General features: G+C 53.3%; 1 protein-coding gene across 2 annotated transcripts in view; it reads right to left on the bottom strand.

The window, feature by feature from the left end:
• Positions 1 to 13,195, bottom strand: part of BEND3 (BEN domain containing 3) — a 30,594-nt gene extending 17,399 nt beyond the window's left edge. Inside the window, exons 1-2 of one of the 2 annotated variants that reach the window (XM_036902891.2) lie at positions 12,924 to 13,195; positions 327 to 374 (exon numbers count right to left, since the gene is read on the bottom strand). In XM_036902891.2, the coding sequence (XP_036758786.2) occupies positions 327 to 363 (37 nt within the window). In that variant the 5' untranslated portion in view covers positions 364 to 374; positions 12,924 to 13,195. Of the gene's footprint in view, positions 1 to 326; positions 3,835 to 12,923 lie in introns of those variants that run through there. The other variant, XM_057489463.1, reaches the window with a different exon arrangement.
• Positions 13,196 to 14,482: the final 1,287 nt, after the last annotated feature.

Below are 14,482 nucleotides of genomic sequence, written 5' to 3' on the forward strand. Positions count from 1 at the left end.
TGCACTTGCCAACCACGTAATTTTTTATCTCACCACATTAGTGCTATACAATAAATTCGTGCTCAAAGAACATTTTGTTCAAAACTGGATTTAAAGTCTTTTTGGAGGAGGGAGAGGAGATGGAGGGAGAGAAACAAATACTATCTTTAAAATGATGCTTTTAAGAAAGTCACTCTGGAATAAGATACTTGCATGGGTGGCGGGAGGGAACAGGAGGCGGGAGGGGACTTCATGGATTTTTCATTATGTATCTCTATATTTGAACCATGTGAATATATGACCTAATAAAAAATATCAAGTTATATTTTTAAAGAGTTTTTTTTTACCTTCCTCTACATCTTCACTGAATTCAGTTGCGTTCATCTTCTATTCCACTAAATGAAAAGACAAAGACAAAGTCTTGACTTATTGTTTGACTTGTTTCTTCCTCTACCCTGCCCACGAGAACACCCCCGACCCTCCCAGGCGCGGCTCCGGGGAGGAGAGGACCAGGCTCGTGCCGCCCTGCGCCCTCCCGGAGAACCACGTCCTCTCACTGCCGTCCGCTGATGCTCGGGGGCAGCCAGACTTTCTGTCCGCCTGGAAGTGCTTCTCCAAGACTTTAGGTGGGCAGAATGGGCCTTAAAGCACCGACTAAGGGCCACTTACAGAGCTAGTGGAACATTATTCGAGAAAACCAGGTCTTCTGTAAAGGTTCCAGTTTGTATGATGTCCTGTTAGTTTCTGCTTTACAAATTCCAGCCACACAATGAAAAGGCTGCCTAAGGACGGACGCTCGGACCCCGTGGACCTGAGCTGAGGCCTTAGGACTCCAGGTGGCCCGAGGAGACCCGCGTGGTCCAGGATGGCAGCCGCTAGTCACGTGCTACCGACGACCGGTGATGGGGCCAGTCCAAACGGAGACACGCTGCACGTGTAAGACACACACCGGATTTCAAAGACAGCAAAGCAAAAAGAATGCTAAATTATCTCAATTTTTTATATTGACTGCCTGCTGAAATGATATTTTGGATTTATTGGGCTAACGGTTTTTAAAGCTCTTGAGCTCCACACAGGCCCAAACCCTTTGTACTGACAGGGGAACCGCGAGGAAGGGGCTGGTGGTGTCCCGCAGGGGCTGCAGGGGCTGCCGCCCGGCTCCCACTGCCCCGGCAGGAACAGAGCGGACGCTGTCACTGAGAGCACCACTCAGTCTTTGGGGCTCCCCAAATTACAGAGCAGTGTGCCCACAGACAGTACAAGGTATAAATGACGTAGGAACACTAGGGAAAAAATACACAGGACCACCTTTCCTGCCGACATGACGGGAGCCGTATTCCCACAGCCGATGAAGCCGACTGTGAACGGAGGTCTGAGTTCCCATTCTGGTCACAGATCGGAGGACAGCAGGGCTGAGGGGCGCCTCCTAGGAAATTCCTACAAGGAGGAGGGAGGCCACGTGCCAAGTTCAGGAGCGCATTCAGCGCGTGGTCCTGCTCCAGCCGGCTGAGGGGGTGGGGGGGCCCGGGTGCCAGAGTCCCCGGATCTGAGCTCCCAACTCCAACGACTTCAGGATCACTGACAACGGAACACTTACACGGGGTGTGACACACTATTCTCAGTGTGTCACAACTTTTTGACAAGCACAATTCTTGTCATGCCTGTCATTACTGATTTCCAGAGGCATGAATGGGAAACGTAAGATTTCTCTGAAAGTAATATTGCACGGAAGGCAATTCCCACTTACCAAGCTATGTCTTATCTGAAAAACATATCACAGGAGGTGCTTTTGGGGGAAAGCAAACAGCAAGTGAAATTCAGGAGTCCAGGAACTGTTCGACCAGAGGCGAAGCACTGGGAAGTAGGTGAGCTTCGGTCCCTGTTCGGACCAGGGAGCGACTCAGGGCTCATCCTCCCAGGCCAGGCCGGGGGCCTCTTAAGGAGAGGCACTGCAGGCCTCCCCCAAACGCCCGGCGCCTGCCGGCTGTCCTTGGAAGCCCTGCCACATGGTCCCAGGACCCACTCCCTCAAATTGGGGCAGAAGAGCTAAGCAGCAGCCCAGGAGGAATGAGGAAGGGGCCGAGAGGGTACAGCGCCCAACACATACAACATTCTGGGGAGAAAAGAGACAAGGAGGAGATGGCAATGATTTATCTGGGGGGGGAAAAGGTCAAGGTGAAAGGAAAAGCACAGAGACTCTTGCTCAGAAAGCATTAAAAGGAAGAACAAATCCTAGAAGGAAATAAAGTAGGGTCAGTGAGAAAACACAGCAGACAGAACGCCACGTGCTGGGCAAGGGTGCGGGCCAGCTCACACACACCACACCCGTCCAGACAACTCCTCTGCCTGCGGTGTGGTGCGGAGGCGGCTGCACACAGCTGGGGCCGGAATCGTGAGCAGGAAGGCTGTTTTCTGAGCAGCCACCATGCGACACTCCAGCAGGCAGTTTAGTACCTGAATTCTGAGCCCCCTGAGTGGCGAGCCACCTGCAGTGGGGGTCACAGGGCTGTGGGGGAGGCGCAGCCTGCTTCCCGGCCATTCAGGAGGCCCAGAGCGCATCTGCTTTGGAAAACATTTCCATGGCCATTTATAGACCAGGGACAGATGCTAGATTAGCACAGAAGGAGCCCAGAGCGCAGTACAGGGGGCCCCTTCCCTCCCAGCCTGCAAAGCAGCCATGCTCCCCGGGTTGCTGGGGGACTGCCCATCTGCAAGGCCTGGGCCCCACCGCACCTGGCTGTGGGGAGGGCAGTGAGGCGAGGGTCCTCATGAACACCCGCCACCCGCTGCCCAGGCCCCGGGCACCTGCACCTCACCCTGAGCCACCTTAACCCCAATGTGACCAATAAACCTAGAGCACATGTCTTCAATATACACAACTTTTACCTGCCAGCCACATCTCAGTGACGCCGGAGAAAACTATCTGCATATCATTTTCACAAAATAAAACATCTGACTACTGGGAGCAGAAGAGGGAACAGAGGGCAGGCAGCTTGTTCGAGGGCCCCACAGCAGCTAAGAGGGTTCAAGCCAAGTCTGTGAGCCTCTCCTGTCTGGGAGAGGAGAGAACAGAATCCTCATTCTTCCGACGAACGCAGGGGCCGGTTTCCAGCCCTGGATCTACCTGCCCAACAGTAGCCCGAGCACCCACATCCCCTTCAACTCCGTGCAGCTACTTGCAAAGCCCGTCTGCTCTGTGCTTGGACTCCACCAGACACAATGCAGAACTGCTTCTGGAAGAGGGCTGCGTGGGTCACTCCCCACACCCCGAGCAGACATCGTGATGGCACCCCAACACACCACAGTGGGGAGGAAGAGGTGAGCACCACACAGTCACCTCCACTTCCCAGTCATCTGCCCAGGTGAGGGGCACAAGGGCGCATCCCGGGTGGGCGCCGGGCACGCCGTGTACACAGCTGTGGCCGCGGCAGCACCACGTGCCCAGGCGGCTGAGACTGCAACCTGGGCCCACCCGACTTGCAGAATTTCTCACTTTAACCTCTCTCCCTTTTAAAACCTTATTCCTCTCACCACTCATCTCACACTGTCAAACAGTCTAACTATGCAGCTCCATGTTCCAGAAAATCCGCTCTTTCTCTCCAAAAGGTGGCTGCTCACGTCCCTCAGAAACCCCTGACCAAGCCCAGAGGAACACTTAACTGAGGGAGACATGCAGCTTGCTGCTGCTTCTGGTTAAAATACCCCAGGTTCCAACACATCCATGACCTATCCAAGAGTAGCTTTCAAACACAACCAGTCTCCAGTGGTTAATTTAGTAAGTGAAAATGCTTGCTTTTGGTAATGTTGCAGGGCATGAGGGAGTATATATAATTCATTAAAGTGCCTCAGTCTCTGTCCTTTTGCAGAGATGGACACGGGGGGAGATCAGAATATTATCAGACATGCCTTCAGTTTAGACCAAGTGCAAAGGATAGGGTGCTTCAACCGGCTGTGTAAAGGCCGTAACTGCCAGGGCTCTACCTCTGCGCCTCGTGTGGAGCCACGGCCGATCTGAATCCTGAGTATCGGCCGGCGCTTGGCTCAGGGCAGGAAGAGGTCAAGGGGGAGACAGGGACATGAGAACCATTCACTGGTGCTCAGGAAGAGCCAATTCCTGGATGACACAAAGAAATGGAAAAGCTTTAAAGATTTAAAAATTATAGTTCAATTTCTATTTTTTAGAGTTCATTTTTAAAAAAGGAAAATGCTTAGTCTTTTTTTTTCCTGACAAGGTAATATATATGCACGTGAAACAAAATTCCGAAGGTACAGAAGGGCATTTGGGAGAAAAGTCACTGCCTCATCAGGCCACCCTCCTAGGAGGCTACTGGGTCAGTATTCCTGCGCGTCCTCCCAGTGATATTCGGTGCCAGAGGTTCTCAAAGTGAGCTTTGTATGCAGCGGCCGCCACGGCCAGCTTACACTGCTTGCACAGATCTCTGCTCTCCACAACTCCGCTACTAATGGAGTCAAGTTGGTAGCTTGAAACTGACTGTGGTGGGAATTTTTTTCTTTTTGGAGAGCCAGTTTACCAGACATCCAAGACCTTTCCAGGAGGTCCATGAGATCAGAATTATTTTCATCATTAACACTGAGATGTTATTGCAGGAGTTTTCCAGAGGCTATACAATGTTATTTTGCAAAAGACTGAATACAGAGGCAGATATACACATTCCTGTCTTCTAGGCAGTATAGCACAGAGAAGACAAGTAGTGACTCTGTGGCATCTTACTACACTGATGGACAGTGACTGCAATGGAGTGTGAGGGGGGGGACTTGATAATATGGGTGAATGTAGTAACCACAATGTTGCTCATGTGAAACCTTCATAAGATTGTACATCAATGATACCTTAATAAAAAAAACAAATTCCGCCTTCTATAAAGTCAGATATTAAAGAGATCTGCAAAAATAGGAATAGTGCCACTCTTTTCACTACTTTTCTTGGGGGAAATAGTTATATTTCATAAAAAATGTTACTGGCATTCACTTGCATTGGATTTATTATGGTTATTTTTAAATGAATTAATAAACATGTACGCATTTTTTGTTTTAACTTCTAACAGTGAATACTGACAGCTATATACACAAGCTTTGGGGGTCCTCAGTGATTTTTAAGAGCATAAAGGGATTCAGAGAAGTAAGATCCTGCTCCTTGCTTTTTTCACTTGATGCATCATGGAAATTTCTGTATCACTTCCCTTAGGTTGAGCTTCCCGGGCAGCAGACTGGGAGATAAGGGTTTGGAGGGAGTAGTTTTGGAGTAGTTTCTTTGGAAAGAGACCTAGAAGGGCTGAAAGGAGCGTGTTCATGGCTTCGCGGGGGGAGTCCCTGGCTACAGGCAGGCTGAGGTTAGCAGTGGGGGAGTCCACAGGCTCCTGGACCGCAGAAACCCCACTGCGCCCTTCCCGCCCAGCTCCCCCCAGCACTGCCCGGCGCTCTGCACCCTCAATGGAGACTCAATGCAAACAACAGCCCACGCTGCGTTACGAGCTTTCAGCAAACTTATTTAAGCTAACAAGCCTACGAGGCAGAAACTCTTGTTAGTCTCGCTTTACAGTGAGGAAACTGAGGCCCAGTTTTAGAGCCAAAAGGGACCTCAGCGAGCCACTCGCTTTATAGGTGTGGGACCTGAGGCTCCAAAAGGTCAGGGCCATGCTCCAGAACACGCCATCAGGAGAGGCCCACGGTGCTCTGGGGACTGCACACCCCACTGTGGGCCAGGGAGCTGCCCTCTGTGCAGGGATCTCACCCCCTGCACAGCTTATTTACCAGGATTGTAGCCAACACAGGTAGGGACGGGGAACCTGGGGGATGAAGGGGGTGCTCTGGGAACCTGTGGGGGAAGGGATACAAAGTAACAGAAGATAAAAGTAACAGAAAGGAAAGAGCAGTCAGAGCCCCCAAGGTTGGACGGTATTATATGAGTTTCCATGGCAACCATGACTCCCATCTAGTAAACAGAGACTGCATGTCACAGCTGTGTGAAAGACCACCGATGCATACAATTTTGTGGTCTGGATACAATTTTAAATTCTAACACATTCCTACGAGACTTCTTTCCATTGGTGGGAGAAATAATGCTCATCGAGACAACTTCTAGGGGTACAAACTACCTCAGAAAGAACTTCGTCAATGTTTAAACAGGCCTATCTTGATCTTCTTTTATCACTTTCAGCTTACAAAGACCTATAACCCGATCCTTCAGTCACTTACAGAGCCTCACACACCTTCACCATGGTGATACACAGTTCCTGTAATGAGCAAAGGCCAGGAGAACAAAGACCCTGGGCTAACAAGTCTTTTACTTGGCAGCTGATTTTAGATGAAGCGCAGGCGGGAATCCCAGGCCTGACTGAGGATGGGAATCCTGGTGAGCGGACCTTGCATTACCATGAGCTGTTATTCAAGGATTGCTACATTGCACAAGAGGCTGCAGAGAAAATGAGAGACACCCTGAATGTAACCTGGACTGGGATCACCGTTGATCACTATTGTTATTTTCATTACACCTACCTAGGAAGTCAACCGTTACACATTTTTCTCAACACATGCCTTCAAAACCTCTACTGACAGAAGGAGCCAAGCATTAAAGTATGTGCAAAGATTCCAAATCAATTGTTCATTACAGGGCTACCCAGTCAATAACAACATACTTGGAGGTTCACTGGGGATATCTCAACTACGTAATTCAAAAATGCCATAAAGCAGCTGAAAGGAAATATGCCAAAATGTTAATGACCTCTAATGAGGAAGCTTGCGGATCATTTTTTTCTCAATATTTTCCTCCGTTTTCCAAACACTCAACAGTGAGCATGCAATTCTTCAAAAATAAATAAAAAATTTTAAATAGAAAAATGGAAAGTATTAGCAAATCCTTATTTCCTAGCCAGGCCATAGTATAAACTATGTCTACAAACAGCAACAAGCTAAGAATGTAAAGTCAAATACCATAACTTCTAAACATTTAAAATAAAATGTTCTAAGAAACACTTTAACGGACACATTAGTGAAGATCTTTCATTGCTCAGCTGACCCTGAATGACCCAGCCCAGAAGGGGTACAATGCTCCTCGGGGATGGGGAAAGTCTTGGCTCACAAGGAGCGTAAAAAAGGTGAGAGACCAACTTTGAACCCTAAGAAAATGTCATTTCCTAGTGGGCGCATTACAGCTCAACAGATGCATCTGCCTGACTCTTGGAAGTATTTTTCAAAATAAGCCAAATTTGGTGGGAGGAAAATTTTAAAAATCCAGACTGTCCTCTGGGTGAGGGACCCATGCTGAGCACCAAGGCAGGTCATTCAGAGGGTTTGTGATGGGAGAGCGGTTCAGGGACCCGCCAGGGCCGAGATGCCTACCTCACTGGGCTTCTGCATTCCAGCGGACAGATGACTGAGAACGAGGTCCTTTCTTTGGGGTTCTCTTGTGTCTGAACACCCCGGGAGATGTTCTGACTGGCACCCAGGCCCTCTTCCCCCGACTCCTCAAAGCTGGACCAAGCTGGGCAGCTAGAGTCCAGGGCAGGAGGCAGTATGGAGGGCAGGCAGTGAGGTGATGTGGGGGGCTGAGGAGAGGCCAGCCTCCGGAAGAGGAGTGTTGTGAGGTCCTGGTCAGAAATGGGTAGTAAGGGGTCACACAAGAATCTGACTCGGGGGCAGTTAATGTGAGCAGGGGGCACCTGGTGTGGTGATTCCTTAGCAAAATGCTTTCCCCTCCAGGGACCACTGGTGTCTTCTGGAATGTCCCCGGGCTTCCAAAGGAAAACTTTCTCTAGTGTGGCCCCTTGGGGTCTGGGTGGGGCCGAAGGGCCTCTCCATCAGGTCCTTTAAGAGGACTGGTGTTCCAGAGAGAGCGGCCAGCTAGGCCTCTCCAGAGGGCAGCTGAGGCAAATCGGAGGCACCACAGGCCTCTGGCCGGCCTGCAGGCGCACAGGACAAGCAGCAGGCCCAGAAACGGGAAGTACTTGGGCTTCCTGAAACCTCAAGCTCAAATCCCAGCCAGCTGACTCAGGATTCTCCGCTAAGTGGGAACCTAGGACTCGCCGCTGCGCTGAGGTTCGCCAGGAAGACCAGGCCCTGACCTCAGGCCGCCCATGGGCAAACCCTCCCCACTTCCCAAGTCCTGTTTCCAGGTGCAAAATGAAGCAAACGCTCATCTCCGGTCGACTTGAGCACATGAGCCCCAGAAGCAACGCGATCGGAAGCGGAGGCCCTGGGGACCGTGGGGCACAGAAGGTAAAGCAGAGAGCACACTGTTTTAAAGGTGTTGTTAGCAGAACAGGCTCAAGGACTTTAAAAGTTGAAGACCTAAGTCGTCCCTTCCACCCCTGCCTCGCCACGTGATTGGACTCGGCGATGCCTCTCTGCCACAGTCACACAGAGTTCTAGAAACTGCAGAGAGGAAAGGACAGCAGCCAACCCCAGGTAGCACCGGCCCCACAGCTCCCCACACAATCCTACGAGCTCTTACTATGGAGGTGCAGAGCCAGTGGGGCCAGTAGTCTGTGCTTCACCCAGGGCGGGAGCACTGCCTACAGCAGCCAGAGGGACAAGACTGGGTGGGGGCACCCGAGGGGGCGGCCCCACTCCAGCCTTCCGAGAGGAGCTGGGACCGAATGCAACACGGCCGTCCTGGGCCTCGCTTCCTCCCCTCCTGACCATCCATCGGTAGGCGCAGCTCTGGTCAGATGGGCCCTGGGACCGCCCAGGCGGGGACTAGGGCATCTGACCTCAGAGAAAATGGAAGTCCCCACTGAATCTAGGGTCAGGTGCACCTGGGTTAGAAGCCAGGCTCCACCAAGTTTAGCTTCTGACACTGAGGCTGCTGACCTGATTCTTCCTCCTGTGAAACGGCACTGAACACCTACCCCACCTCGAGTGCTTGTGAAAACTACAAAGGAGAAAGTGCCTGGCACCTTAGCACTCAGTAAATGTTACCTATTATAAAGCCTTTTTTTTTTGGAAATGCATTTTAATAGTGAATAATTTTTTAAACTGCAAAATTAAATAAAATGGCTTAAAGCTTTTAAAGAAGTTTAGTAACTTTTCTTTTAAATGAAACAAAGAAACACACTGGAAGTGGGTGAAATCAAATCAAATGCTCTCCCTGAGAACAGGAAGAATGTTCCCATGCCATCCACTCTCGCGGGCCCCCTCTGGGTTCACAGGCACATGGCTGGGAGCGCGGGGCTCTCAGAAGTGGCATCCTGCCCGTGGGACTTGCAGGATATGTTTGCAATTTGTTTTTATTTTTAGACACATGTGCAAATGCAGTCTGAAAACTACCAGTCCTCTCAAAACCAGGGCAATTTCCCTGAGGTTGGCTGAAGCTGTCATTGTCGCGGCCTTCCCTGTTCCGCCAGAGCACCAGCTCATCTTCCAGCACAGCCCAGAGGACAGCCGCACAGCCCTGCCTACCTGGGACCTGGCATCTGACACTTCAGACCCTGCATTCTCGGAAAATGACTGAGTGGGACGTCTCCCTCGGCGAGGAGGCCCTACTCTGAAGCCGTCCCTGGCCTCATTATGGGCTACCTCCTCAGACATCAGCATCAGGAGGCCCCAGACTCTGCTTGTAACTTCAACCTCGGCATGCAGATGCCGGGTCTCAAGGCGGGAAGGAGGGCCAGCGCATGGCAGCTGCCACCCACGTGACTGCCTGGACAGCAGTGACTCATTCTCCTAGGAGGTAAAGTTGTGTTTCCTCTGTACTTCCCACTTTTTCAAGTGTGTGTAGTCTTGTGACCACATGAGCTAATTAGAGTTGGAACCGAGTCCGGTGTCAACTAGCCCCCCACACACCCTGAGCCTCCATCCTTCCTTTACAAGCTCCACGCTCAAACCAAGAGCCCCTTCTGCACAGAAGGCCAACAAGTGGTTTATTCAACTGAGCAACCCAAGGCTCTTGCAGTCATGCAACTGCATTTGCCTGGCCAGTGGTAACTGAAAATCAGACAAGAGGAGGGGTGGCCCCTGGTAAAGAACAAAAAAACAAGGTTACCTCAACAAACACAAAGTAAATAATCCAATTAAAAAATGGGCAGAGGAGCTGAACAGACACTTCTCCAAAGAAGAAATTCAGATGGCCAACAGACACATGAAAAGATGCTCCACATCGCTAATTATCAGAGAAATGCAAATTAAAACCACAATGAGATATCACCTCACACCAGTAAGGATCACCACCATCCAAAAGACAACAAATGTTGGCGAGGTTGTGGAGAAAGGGGAACCCTCCTACACTGCTGGTGGGAATGTAAATTAGTTCAACCATTGCGGAAAAGCAGTATGGAGGTTCCTCAAAAAGCTCAAAATAGACATACCATTTGACCCAGGAATTCCACTTCTAGGAAATTACCCTAAGAATGCAGCATCCCAGTTTGAAAAAGATGGATGCACCCCTATGTTTATCGCAGCACTATTTACAATAGCCAAGAAATGGAAGCAACCTAAGTGTCCACCAGTAGATGAATGGATAAAGAAGATGTGGTACATATACACAATGGAATATTACTCAGCCATAAGAAGAAAACAAATCCTCCCATTCGCAACAACATGGATGGAGCTAGAGGGTATTATGCTCAGTGAAATAAGCAGGCGGAGAAGGACAAGTACCAAATGATTTCACTCATCTGTGGAGTATAAGAATAAAGAAAAAACTGAAGGAACAAAACAGCAGCAGAATCACAGAACCCAAGAATGGACTAACAGTTACCAAAGGGAAAGGGACTGGGGAGAATGGGAGGGTAGGGAGGGATAAGGGGTGGGAAAAATAAAGGGGGCATTACGATTAGCATGTATAATGTGGGGGGGGCATGGGGAGGGCTGTGCAACACAGAGAAGACAAGTAGTGATTCCACAGCATCTTACTATGCTGATGGTCAGTGACTGTAATGGGGTGTGTGATTAATGATACCAAAAGAAAAAAAAAGAAAAAAGAAAAAAAAAAGGTTGACTTTAAGTACATGCATTTTAAGTTGGATTAAAAACAGAGGGAAAGGCATCTTACTAGGTGAGCTGCTGAGAAAAACTCAGCTCTCAAACAACTGTTTCTAAAAAAAAAAAACTGATCATTCCGTAACTACTATGCCAGGCATTAACCACCAGTCCAGTGAAACAGCACCTCTTGTGTCTGACACACTGAAGGCCTGATGCCAGCACAGAGAGCTCTCAGCGTGGCATGTGCGGGTCACGTGTGGCGGCTACTTCTAGAAACCACAGGAGCTCTGTGCTGGAACAGTGTTGGGACAGGTACCGGAGCATCACAAGGTAGAGAAGAGCAGCTGTCTGATCTGGGGGAGGACTGAAACGGTGAGAGCAAGGCGATGCTCGCAAAGCACATGAGAAACTTTTTTTGGTTCATGTATTCTTTTGTGACCTTAAATTTTATTATTTTTTTAATTACCATACAGTAAGATTTACTCTGGGGTGTACAGGTCTATGAAAAAAACACACACATAGACATTCCTGTAACCACCATCAAGAAGATAAGAGACTAATTCTACAAATAATTCCTCCAAACTTACTTTAGCCAGTGATGGGCACAATGAACAGTAAGGGTAACAGACACCTTACTAATGGATGCCAGAAAAAACCGCTACACCCCCCACCTTCCATGCAGAACACTGGATTATTTTTGCTGGTTGCTAGCAACGTTCACCTGTAGGTTATAAAATCTGAGGTATTTAAAAGACGTCCTTAAATTTTTCATCAGGATCAACACAATTCCTAAGAGCACGCTGCTCCCTTCCTCAGTGGTTCAGGGTCTTTCTAGACGACCCCAGGAAGTGGCAGGTGGGGCACTCCCGCAGGAGTTTTTAAATCTCCCTCTTCCTAATTACTAGACACTGCTATTCCTCCGGTCATGGGAGGGATGCTCAGGAGCCCAGGAGGTACAAAGGGAGTGACCAGAAACAGTGAGCGGAAGATGTGCTGGCGTGGAACTGGGACGCAGCCCGCCTCCGAGGTGCCAAGTGGTCTCTCCTGGCTGTTACTAGTACTTCCCATGTGGAGGGAAGGGAGGACAGGAACCTTCTGCTAAATGATTCCAACGAGGAGGTTGTCTCGGGTAGAGCCCACGTTCAGGAGCGGGGATTTTATGTGGCAGAACTTTAAAGGCCCTTTTACTCGTGAGTTTCATTTCAAATTCTTCACGCGGACACACCTGAGCAGTCGAACCCTTTTACCTCCGTACAAAACGCCTTGTAGCAAAACATCCGTGTCGGCACGCAAGGCCCTCCCAGGCGTTGCAACACGACTCCCCGATAAGGCGGGGGCGAAGTCCGCGTGGGAAGCGGCCTCACCACGCACAGGGGCAGGGAGGCCCCGGGTCGGGCGCCCGGCCCGCCGTCCGCTCGGGCCGCGGGAACCGCGAACGCGCCGTGGACGCCCAGGGAGGGGGCGCCGCGCCCCCTGCTGGCGGGGCCGGAACCCGGCGGCTCCCGGCCGCCGTCGCCGCCGCCGCCGCGGGCCTGCCTCGCTCCATTTGCAGACTCGGGAGCGGCGCCCCTCCGCGCGGCGGCTTCCCCGGTCTCCCGCTCCCGGCGCGGCGGCCCCCTCCAGTCTCCGCCCCCTGCTTCGGCCCCGACGCCCCCTTCTCCGCGCCGAGCCGGCCCCGCCGGGCGCGAGCCTCCCGCCGCCCGGGTCGCTGCGCCGCGGCGCCCGGCGGGCCCGAGCTGGAGGACGCGGCCGGCCCCACTCCGCGCTCCACCGCCGCGCGCGGGCCCCGGGGCCGCCATGCGGGCGCGGCGCTCCGCGCGGGCACAAAGAGGCGCGCGGCACGATGGGCGCGGGAGCCCGTGGGCGCCCGCCGGCGGCCCGGCCCCGCGCGGGGTGGGCGCTCCTCCCGCGGCGCCCGGCGCAGCGCCCCCCGCGCATCCCCCCCCTCGCCCGCCCCGCCCGGCGCGGCCGCCCTCCCGCCGCCGCCGCCGCCGCCGCGCGCTTACCTGCGGCCCGAGTTCCGCACTTGGCCGGGCGGCCCGCGCCGGGTCCGGGCGCCACGTGGGGGGGGAGCGCGGGCGGGGAGGGGGGCCGCGCGGCCCGGCCGGGGCGTCGCTGGGGCGGCGGCGGGCGCCGGCTCTCCCCCTTTGTGTGTGGCCGTGCGCTGCGCTCTCGCGTGACGTGACGGGAGCCCGTGTGTCATTTCCGCACAAGGACACAGGCGCCCCCGCCGCGGGGGAACCGGCGGCCCTCCGCCCCACCCGCCGCCCCTCCCCCTCAGCGGGGCACACGCGGGACGGCGGCGGCGGCAGGGCGGGAGCGCCGCGGCGGGGAGCGGGGCGCGCGCCCCGGGGGCCCGGCGGCCCTGCGCGCCCGCCCGGCGCCGCCGCACGTGGGCCCGGCCGGCGGGCGCGCGGGGAAGGCGGCCGCGCACCCACGGCGCCGCGTCCCCCCCCGCGGGGCATTCCCGGCGGCGGGGTTGCTCCGACCCGCGGAGTTGGACCTGAAAAGCCTCTTTTTCGACTTTGTTTTCTGCGCGGGACGGCGGCCGTGCGGGGCGCCTCCTGCCCTCGCCGCCGCCGCCGAGCTTGCGGCCCCCGGGCGCCAGGCTCCCGCGCCGCGGTCGGCACAAAGGCTTCGGGCGCGGGGCCTGCAGCGCCGGGCCGCGGGGAGGCCGCCCGGCGCTGGAAGCGCTGCCCTGGCCACTCCCCCAGCGGCGTGGCCGCTCCGTGAGCCCAGCGGCTGAGATCGGCCTCCACTCGCCACCCGAAGTTTTGAGGTTTGAGGCGGCAGAGCGAGCGACTCAGCCGTGCGCGCGCCCCGGACCCACGTGCCGGGCGGACCCGCGGCAGGTCTGCGCCCAGCTCTTAAAATAGAAAAACCCGAGTCCCCGGCTCCGCAGAGGCTGATTCTTCCTACTCCGGACTCCCGGACGGCGGATTCCGAGCTGATAGATAAATACGAACACCAGCCCTGGGGTATTTTCTCGACTGTCGGCATTTGCACGGCTATGTTGTGAGGGTCAGGGAAGCCCAGTCCAACAGTTAAACCACCTTTATGTTTTAGGCAGACAACGGGAATAACATTTTAAAAAGTCAACTTTAATTTGCCCGTTCAAGAAAGTGTAAAAGACAAAATGCAAATGCTCCCATCTGCTGGCCACAGCTGACTGGCTGCGGAGAGGACCATGTGGCCCAGCCCCCGCGGTCAGTGAGCAGTGGAATGGGTTTTAAAGGGAGGCGTATGCTGGGCTCCCTCGCTGCCCAGGCACCGGGCTTGGGGTCACCCTATTCTCCTCCAGACCACGCCAACTGGGCACTTGGTAGTCATGCAGATTTCTCCCCTTCGGGTTTGAAATGAAAAGGCACGGGGTTATCGCAGATCTTTGAGGAACTACGGGGAACTTTCTCGAACTGCGTTTAAAGAGCCCTTTTTCAGAAGCCAGTACTAATTGCTATGCAAAATGAGCAAGCAGCCGGGAGCATCAAGCCCTGCATCCAGGGGGTGCTTCTATAAAAGAAGCCATACGTGCTCAGTGTCATTCAAAACAGGATGATGAAGAGAA

This window comes from Manis pentadactyla, chromosome 12 (assembly GCF_030020395.1).
Source record: "Manis pentadactyla isolate mManPen7 chromosome 12, mManPen7.hap1, whole genome shotgun sequence".
NCBI lineage: Eukaryota > Metazoa > Chordata > Mammalia > Pholidota > Manidae > Manis > Manis pentadactyla.